This window comes from Anopheles moucheti, chromosome 3, assembly GCF_943734755.1.
Source record: "Anopheles moucheti chromosome 3, idAnoMoucSN_F20_07, whole genome shotgun sequence".
Classification (NCBI taxonomy): domain Eukaryota; kingdom Metazoa; phylum Arthropoda; class Insecta; order Diptera; family Culicidae; genus Anopheles; species Anopheles moucheti.
The window spans coordinates 328,595-338,168 of NC_069141.1; the positions used below are offsets into that span (position 1 = coordinate 328,595).

General features: G+C 46.0%; 2 protein-coding genes across 2 annotated transcripts; one reads left to right on the forward strand and one right to left on the reverse strand.

Moving 5' to 3' along the window:
* Window positions 1-241: 241 nt before the first annotated feature.
* LOC128304462 (COP9 signalosome complex subunit 8) lies at window positions 242-1,113 on the reverse strand. Its single transcript, XM_053041654.1, has 3 exons — window positions 981-1,113; window positions 847-917; window positions 242-771 (listed from the first exon to the last, which is right to left on the reverse strand). The coding sequence occupies exons 1-3, from the start codon at window positions 1,035-1,037 to the stop codon at window positions 336-338; spliced, it is 564 nt and encodes a 187-aa protein (XP_052897614.1). The 5' UTR covers window positions 1,038-1,113; the 3' UTR covers window positions 242-335.
* A 910-nt stretch (window positions 1,114-2,023) lies between these two features.
* On the forward strand, window positions 2,024-8,144 carry LOC128301122 (MPN domain-containing protein CG4751). The gene is made up of 6 exons (XM_053037452.1): window positions 2,024-2,196; window positions 2,270-2,377; window positions 2,454-2,697; window positions 2,762-2,864; window positions 2,943-3,361; window positions 3,430-8,144. Exons 1-6 carry the CDS (start codon window positions 2,119-2,121, stop codon window positions 7,248-7,250), a joined length of 4,773 nt encoding a protein of 1,590 aa, XP_052893412.1. The 5' UTR covers window positions 2,024-2,118; the 3' UTR covers window positions 7,251-8,144.
* The last annotated feature ends 1,430 nt before the right edge of the window (window positions 8,145-9,574 follow it).

A 9,574-nucleotide genomic window follows, 5' to 3' on the forward strand; every position in this document is an offset into this window, starting at 1 on the left:
GTATCATCGCGGAATGAGCGTGCTGGAAATGAGGGACATGAAAATTGCTTTAGAAGATAGTCTAAATGTTAGACGGTTTTGCGTGGAGAATCGCAATGGAAGAATGTTGATTGTGTGATTGCCATGTAACGCCCAAATAAATTGAGTGTAGCCAAGATTATTAACTTTAATTTCGCGAATATATTTCTCACTATAACGTATGTACGATGACACACAATGATATATACACCATTTTGCAAATCGTGGATACATTTATTCAGTACAGAAAGAAGAGATGATCACCTGCTAAAATTCGTAGTTTGTTTAAGCACACAAAATCCTAACCGTTTCATAACTCAGTTCTCAAGGAAGGACACAAAGTCGGTCAATCTGTGCAATTGCGCCTCCGAGCTAACTACAATCGGTTTTTCGTCGACGGTTCGCTTCGGTATTATTAATCGTGGATATAAGCCGGGCGTAATTTCCCAGTTTAGCGAATTGCAAGTGTCCTCGATCATGTCCGGCGTTTGGTTCGTCATTTCGGCAAACACATTTTCGAAGATGGAACTGTACGCTCGCCCAATGAGTGCGATCGTTTCTTGTTGGAATTTCTCTTTTAGTTCAAACATCAATTCCGACACGTGTTTAGACCAGTCGTGATTGATGGCCTTATAGAATCCTGCTGTATTGTTGTTCCACAGCGCTACGTACACCTTGTACATCTGGTCTAGTTCCACATTCCCGGTTTTCATGTTCTGCGGGATCCGTTTCCATAAAAACCGAGCACTTGCACTACAGCCGAAATAGGATGGGATTCCATTATCAAATTATAGGGGTTACATAACGTTTACAATAAAGTATACTTACAGATCATTTTGGTAAAGATAGGCAGCGAATAGTTCCGAATACATCTGAATGGATTCGATCCCACCCGGTGCCTAGAGCAAAGGAGACATCAATAGTTAAAACGGTATGATCTATCCAGTTGCCGGTATACGCACCTCTAGTTCATGTTTCTCTAATAATAGGGTTAATTGTCTTATCTTCTCCGATAGCATTTTAACACAATTCCTTTAATTACTAACTTATTTCCAAAGGATTTGTACAAAATCCAGAGATAACTTTAGTTGTTTGTTTACGTTCAATGAATATCGTTTGGATGTTGACAGCTAATGTCAAACGTAGCCTATGCATCAACACGCGTGCAACGCTTCGTGTCGGCGGCTAATTGAATGCTATGGCCAATTCTATATTTTTCTACCCTGCGACTTCAGTATGGAATGATTGTATTTTAAAAGGATTTAAAATCAGTAACTCACATGTCCAAATTCAAGAAATCTGAACAAACGCTATTTTCAACTGTTTGTAATTTTTAATATTTTTATTTCGTCATTTCAGTGCACGGCGAAAATCACCAGGGCGAAAATTCGAACGTCATTAGGCGGCGTCCGTGTAGAGAACAGTGGCCGAAATTTATGGTCATAAAGAAAGTTTCAATTATTTCCCATAAATTAGGATCTATAGGTTTAATTTGCTCTACTAGTTGCTGATTTTATCTATAAAAAGCAGTATCCAAATTTAATATGGCTGATTCTCTCTTTTCCTGGCATATTTTCATATTATAGTTAATTCGCAAATCGTGACAATTTGCAGCAATGGTTGGCCCATCACTACACACGGTCAACACAGTCAAAAAAAACTTACAACACAAGAAAGCTTGCTCTGTTGAATAAAAAATTGTCTGTGGTAATTGCGATTGGATTCGCAAAACGTGCAGTTTTTCTCTTTATCTACGACTCTCCTCGTCGTTGGTGCAAAAGAACGAACAATTGTGCTGATGTAAAAGTGTGAAAAAGCTAAATAATAGTTTGGTGTCTAAGAAGAACGCATCCCCGGAGAGCATCACTGTTGTTGCCGCCGTCGCCGCCGCCCTCGGTTGATGCTGTGGAAGAAGTCGGTGCAAAGAAAGCGAAAAGGAAATATTTCCTTTGAGCAAAGGAAGCATTTCCAATTGTAATCAAGAGTGCGTTCGTAGCGATTCTTTATAAGTGCCAGAAATAGTCGAAAACCATTTGTAAAGCGTGTGCTTAGGTGCATGAGTAGGGAAGTGGTGTGGCAAGAAAGGGAGCATCAACAACCATGTCAACAAAAGCTAGTGAAGAGGAATCGTCCTCTCATCTGGACGAGAGTGATATTCCTGACGAGTTTATCGATGAAGTTTGTAATCGCATTGTTGCGTCAGACCATCAAGCGCTGCAGTACTAATCCTTTTCTTTTGGTCGTTCCACAGGATGCGGACAAATTGGGATACTTTCCGGGCAAAACGATCACACTGCAAATGTTACTCGGAGCGAACGTTCTGCAGCCCGGCAAAGGTGCCATGACGATAGAGTATCTGGTATGGAATCTGATCATAGTGCATCATGCTGCAATATCTCCCCCAATGCCGGTGTTTTATTGTACCTTCTTCACAGGGACAAAAGTTTGTCGGTGACCTAATGGCGGATGGAAAAATCAAATCCCAAGAAACGGAAACCATCTTTTGTTCCCCGAGTGCCTGGGCCATCTACTGCAAGCGTATCATTAATCCGGACAAAAAGTCTGGCTGTGGATGGGCTTCGGTCAAGTACAAGGGCCGTAAGTTGGACGCGTACAAGGCGGCGTACTATAAAAAACAACAGAAGGAACGCGATCAGAAGGATGAAATACCGAGTGAAGGTGAGTGGAGTAGTGTTTGATAACATACCGTCTATACAGGGTTTTATATATATTTTACCTACAGACCTGGTAGAAGAGTTGGAAGAAGATAAAACGGCTATGGAGCCACCACCGGCTAGAAGGAACATTGTTTCGCATAATACGATTAGCAATCGTAATATCATGCAGTAAGTGTGTTCTCTTTCCCGTAAAATATTGATTGCAGGCAAATCCATTGCATGTATACTATACTTTTCTTCCAATAGTGACTCGAACACGCTCATTGAGGCGGTTCCATTCACCGCAATCGGTAAGATGCAACCGTTCCTAGTGACCGTGAGCACGTCGACGCTGCTCGTGATGGACTTTCATTGCCATCTAACCAACTATGAAGTGTGTGGATATCTCGGCGGAACTTGGGACATAAATGCGCACAATCTATCTATTACGCATGCCTTCCCGTGCCGGAACACGCGACACGATCGTGACAAGGCGGCTCTTTGTGAACTGCAAATCCAGAAGTTGATGATAAAGAAAAACATCAATCTGGTCGGTTGGTACCATTCACATCCACGCTTCCCGGTGCAGCCGACATTACGTGATTGTGATGCACAACTGGACTATCAGATACGAATGCGTGGGCCCACCGAAGCATCTTACATTCCCTGCATTGGATTTATCTGTTGTAAGTGGTTGGAATTGGCGACCAAAACCAGAATGCTTATTGATGTGATTTTTTCTTGCAAATTGCAGCTCCGTATGATGATCAGAACACTGCTCTGGAGTCGAATGTGATGTCGTTCTGGGTAATGCCCCCTCCCGAGAATCGTCCGGCAGAGTACGGTCGTCCGATGCTGATGTCTTACACACTCGTACAGGACGAAACTCTTTCCGAGGACGTAAAGGAAGAGATGATGCTTACCGTTGATTACTACAAACAGTTCAAGCGTGAGCTGATCAATTTCCAATCGATCTACATCAACGATATCCCTTATATCGAAAAGTTACGAAAATCTCTCACGCCGCGCTTCCCACGCGATTCCACTTCAGGTCACTTTTGGAATTGGATCCGTGAGTTGCTTGGACTTGAACCAGAAGATATTCCGGAGGTGGTCATCGTACCGGATCCTCAACTACCTTCAGCAGTTGCATTGTTGGGTGGGGAACACCATCCGGATGGTTTGAAAGGAAACGACGATGTAACAATTGTCTCCACCACACCCGCCCAACCAATAGTAGTTAACCTGGTGCACAGTGCGGAAGAAAGTAGCATTACAACAGAGGCGAAAAATGACGACGATTTCGATGGTGCTTCCGAGATGGGCGATTCAGATGTGATCTCGCTGAAAGACGACGATGGTAAACCGACAGGACCATCGATCGTCGTTCCGAGTTTGCAAGCTCAGTTGAAACGTCCGTCCGGTTTAAATATGACACCTTCACCACTGTCCAGCTCGCTGGTAGTACTCCCAACAAACCTAAGTCAAACGGGAAATAATGGTGGACCGTCTGCTACACAAACCACCCCCACAAATCTTACCATGAACAGTGGTGCCGGGCTAGCGAACAATCACCATCACTCACATCAGCAGCATCCGTCAGGGCAGCCGGGGCAGATGCTTCCGATGGGAGCAAATTCTCTGACTACCACCAACACCTCCTCGCCACGCGATAGTCCGATAACAATACCCTCGAACTCGGCAAGTCCGGCCAAATTTGAAATGCCCGTCCGAGCTAGTCCATCCCCGGCAAAATCGGACACTTCGTCGTGTCGCAGTCGCACGCGTAATTCTCCCGCTGCAAGTCCGGGTAAGCTTTCAATCGGTGACATTCTCGGTAGTGCGACCGCTGTCGGAGGTAGTCGAGGAAGCCCTACTCTTAGTTCACTTATCGGACCGGCTGGTGGCGCAGGAGGATCTGCCAGTGGTACAGGTGGTGTTGGTAACATTCACGATCTGTATGCAGCTACATTTGCTTCGCTCGGTAGTGCACTTCCTTCCAATTTATTGTCCCAAGACTATGCCGCACTGTTTGGACAGGGTTCGAGTGGACAGCAGGGTAGCAAGCAGCAGCGAGGAGACGAGTACGGACTATCGGCTTTGACGGCACTAGCACAAGTAGCCGCAGCGTCCGGACTGTCCAATTCTCAGATCAATGAAACGTTGCTGCATAGCTTGAATCGTAGCATATCGTCGAAAGCTGGTGGTGTTTCAAATGTTGCAACATCCACTGCGCAGGCGGCCTCTACCGTCACTTCTAACAGCAGCTCACCTGCGGGCATGGGCAGCTGTGCAGGGGGTGCGAATTCCTCTTCCGGTTTGCCTCCGATACCAAACATGAAAGAATTTATGCAACAGCTCGAGAAAGGCAACCTTAGTCTATTCATGCAATCACAATATGGTAATCCGCTGGTCGGTATGGCTGGGTTAACTTCTGGCAGTCCTGGTACCCCCGGAACCACCGGCACTGGAGCTGGATCCGCTGCAAGTCCTAGCACAGGTAAATCGGGACGTTCCGGAGGAAAATCGCGGTCGAAGGCGAATCAACTACAGCAGCAACAACAGGCAGCAACAGCAGCAGCCGTAGCCGCCCAACAGCAATTACAGCAAGCTCAGCAAGCACTTTTACAGCACCAGTCGATGATGGAGTATGCCGATTTCTCGTCCAAATTTGATCAAGGCAAGCTAGCTGACCTGATGAAATCACCCGAATACTCCCAGATGTTGCTGCAGCAAGCGCAAGCTCTCGGGAATCTTGGTAGCGAAATTTCTATCATCAAGAAACCAACATCGGGCTCATCGAAGGGCAATTCCAATTCGAAAGATCACACCAGTATCCAAATGGGTACGTGCACAAACTCGTCCGGTAGTTCGTCCGTGTCAACGTTAAATTCGGCTGCAAAGAAGGAAGCAGCGGGCAACGAACTTATCTCAAAGCTTCGGACCGTTTTCTCTACAGACGCTTATCTACCGCCCGTACCGACCACCGCTGACATCAATCTACTCGTAGAACAATCGCAAAAATATCCCGTGGTGCAGCAGATCCTTAATTCCGGTAACGTGGACGATATTCAAGTGCTGCTTAAGGCCCAATCACTGTCTAACAACCAGCTCGATTTTGCGGGCTTTTTGGGACACAACACATCCGGTGGCTCGGGAACGAATGGGAACAGTGCATTGAACCATGGCATGCTGGGTGGTGGTGGTGCGGGTGGTTCTTCCGACGGATCATCAGGTAAATCGTTGTCTTCTGGGACGAAAGGTGGAGGAGGAGGTGCAGGTAACGTTGCTGGTGGTCTAAAAGATAGTGATATGACAGCAGCAACCACGATTAATCCGTACCTAGGTGTACCGAATCTGTCCGCCCTTTTCGAACCCATTCAGCGCATGGGTGGTTCGGGTGGTGGCAAAACTGGCGGCAAGGGCGATAAAGCGTCAAAGGCAGCAGCTGCTGCTGCAGCAGCAGCAGCTGCTGCGGCTGTTAGTAGTGGTTCCATCACCACTCCGGCCGATATGCTTAACAGTCTGTTCGCGTCGGCGGTTGGAGCTGCTGGAGGCGCGCAACCGAGTGCTGCCGACATGAATGCATTGCTCTACAGTCAGGCGGCCGCAGCAGCCGCCGCCGCTGGCGGTAAGGGTATTCCAGATTTAAACTTACTATTTGGTGCTGGTGCTGGTGTCGGAATGCCTGGAGCTTCAGGTTCATCTTCATCAGGAGTCGGTGGTGGCTCAGGAACATCGGGACAAACTGGAACAGGCGGAACGGGTGGTTCTGTCGGGACTAATGTGAGTGGAAAATCTGCTTCATCAGCCGCCGTAGCTGCTGCAGCGGCCGGTCTGGATTATCTGTCCATGTTCCCGAACTTCTCAGCAGCTGCGGGTAAAATGTCCGACATGTCTGCTTTGTTTGCGCAGGATAAATATGAAATACCGGACCCACTGTCCAAGGCAACACTCGAGGCAAACAACATGTATTTGGCACCGTCAGCATCGCTGTTAAAATTACATCAGGAAGCGTTCAACTCGATGCTGATGAAGCCACCTAAATCGTCGTCCTCGTCGACAGCTTCTTCGACGGGTAAAATTGAAACACCTCCACCGCCTCCTCCACCTTCGGCGCAGGTCGCGGTAGCGTCGCTCATTCCCTCACCCGGATCACGCCTTACACCGAGCAAGTCAGCCAGCAGCCGGGAAAGTCCATCGCTCAACGCTGGCGCAGGTAGCGGTGGCTCCGCTGGAGGAGGTCAAAGTTCGAAATACAATTTTTCCGCCGTTGATCTAGCGGTTTCAAGTGTCGTACCGCTAGCAGCTAGCTCGCCGCTAGGTGCTGCAGCAGCAGATCTTTCACGGAAGTCGTCTTCCCAAACTCCACCAGTCGATATGTCACGATCATCACCGGCCATGCCGGGAACAACGGCGGGCAGTGGAACGGGAACGACATCACCCGGCAGCGGAAGTGGAAGCATGATACTGCCACCGTACAAGAAGCGTATGGAGTTTGCCTCAATCGCAGATCTCGTCGCAGCACCGCCTGCAAAGATACGGAAAATGTCAACCGAGAATCTGGACCCGTGATGTAGAACGGACCGTCAAAGCAGGGACGACATCGTTTAACTGCAATCTCGAACGAAGGACTCGATTGGAACGCAATCCTGTTCCACACGAAAGGATCTTTGAAGGAGTCTCGTAGCCGCACATTTACCGCTTCTCTAAAAACACTATTTATTACCCAGATTGGAAGGAAGGGCTTAAATGGGGTATGATTTTTTATTATTTACTATTTTATCACAGAGCCACAGGCAGTGAACAGAAAGATACGACAAAGTATATCATTATACATGCTTCATGCTAAAAGTTTCGGTATGTCAGGATGATCAGTGGACGAAGGAATGGATGGTAAGATTCATACCGCTGAATGGAACAATTAATTAAAAGAAAGAAAAAGATGTGTGTCACGGAGTATGAATCTCATAGCAAAAAATAGCAATCATTTCGAGGCGAGTGTTCAATCACACGAACAGGTTAAATACAGATTTACTTGATATATAAATAATTATATATTTAAAATTACACTTTCACATACACATTACATATATAAGTAATATCAAGAAGCAATGCAGCGGAAGAACTTCGGTTCGAAACGAAACGAAATCGGTTTTGAAAAAAGGATAAATGAATAAAATGGAAAGGGAGTGCAGAGTAAAGTATAAGGATTATTAGTAGGTAGTCCCTGCAAGGGTCACATATAAACATACACTCAACTATATGGACAAAATGGCTCGGCTAGGGTTTTAAAACAATGGCATACGCTTCTTGTGGCAGTAGCGTATATTAGCGAAAGGTAAATTTCCAGGAGATGATACTTTAACTTTTGACCTTTAAGTGAGAAAACGTTCGAATGCAATTACCGTTGCCACCCCAGCAGCCATCCGCTAGAGCGAAACAAGTATTAGAAGAATAACAATAATTACATTAATAGTATTTTATGTGTGATCGTACATTTTACAGGCGTTTTATTTGCTTCATTTTTATCTGAAATGTATAGTACCATTGGACAATTAGTGTTACCTCTTGTTCTGGATGCACTCCTGGTATCAGAAATTTGAAAACGGCTCGTTTCTATGGGATTTCGCATCTGCCGACGGGAAGTTTGAGAGAGATTAAAGATGCCGTCCATTTCATCTATCTCGTTCTCACAAGTTTGCCCATCACTATCGCTTACTATCTAATTATCACAAGATCTGCTATCACGCTTAATGATCACATGCGAGAGCGGAACAGCTGTATGCCGCTTGAGGTGAATCGAAGTGCGGTGTGCAGCAGTTCCGCTCTCGTATGTAATCATTTGACGCTGTTTTTCCAACTTCAGCATGTTTATCATCCGTGATCGAACACTTCGATCGGACGGAATTTTTATCCCGAAAATCGAAAAAGTACCAGGAGCGAAGAACGCGTGTGGAGTTAACATTTTATTAACTTTCAAACCATCTTCAGCATATTTATCAGCTGTGATTGAAAACTTCGATCGGACGGAAATTATATCACGACAATCGAAAAAGTAACAGGGGCGAAGAACACGCCTGGAGGTAACCATAGAGCTTGACAAACTGGTAATTTTTGGCGAGTTTTCTGTCTCGATCGACACGAAAAAGCATCCTCCTGCGTTGGATGCTCTCCAGGTATCAGGAGCTTGAAAACCTGGTAATTTTTGGCGAATTTTCTGTCTCGATTGACACGGAAATGCATCCTCCTGCGTTGGATGCTCTCCTGGTATCAGGAGCTTGAAAATTGGTAATTTTTGACGAGTTTTCTGTCTCGATTGACACGGAAAAGCATCCTCCTGCGTTGGATGCTCTCCTGGTATCAGGAGCTTGAAAAACTGGTAATTTTTGGCGAATTTTCTGTCTCGATTGACACGGAAATGCATCCTCCTGCGTTGGATGCTCTCCTGGTATCAGGAGCTTGAAAACCTAGTAACTTTTGACGAATTTTCTGTCTCGATTGACACGGAAATGCATCCTCCCGCGTTGGATGCTCTCCTGGTATCAGGAGCTTGAAAAACTGGTAATTTTTAGCGAGTTTTCTGTCTCGATTGACATGGAAAAGCATCCTCCCGCGTTGGATGCTCTCCTGGTATCAGGAGCTTGAAAACCTGGTAATTTTTGGCGAATTTTCTGTCTCGATTGACACGGAAATGCATCCTTCTGCGTTGGATGCTCTCCTGGTATCAGGAGCTTGAAAAGCTGGTAATTTTTGGCGAATTTTCTGTCTCGATTGACACGGAAATGCATCCTCCCGCGTTGGATGCTCTCCTGGTATCAGGAGCTTGAAAAACTGGTAATTTTTGGCGAATTTTCTGTCTCGATTGACACGGAAATGCATCCTCCCGCGTTGGATGC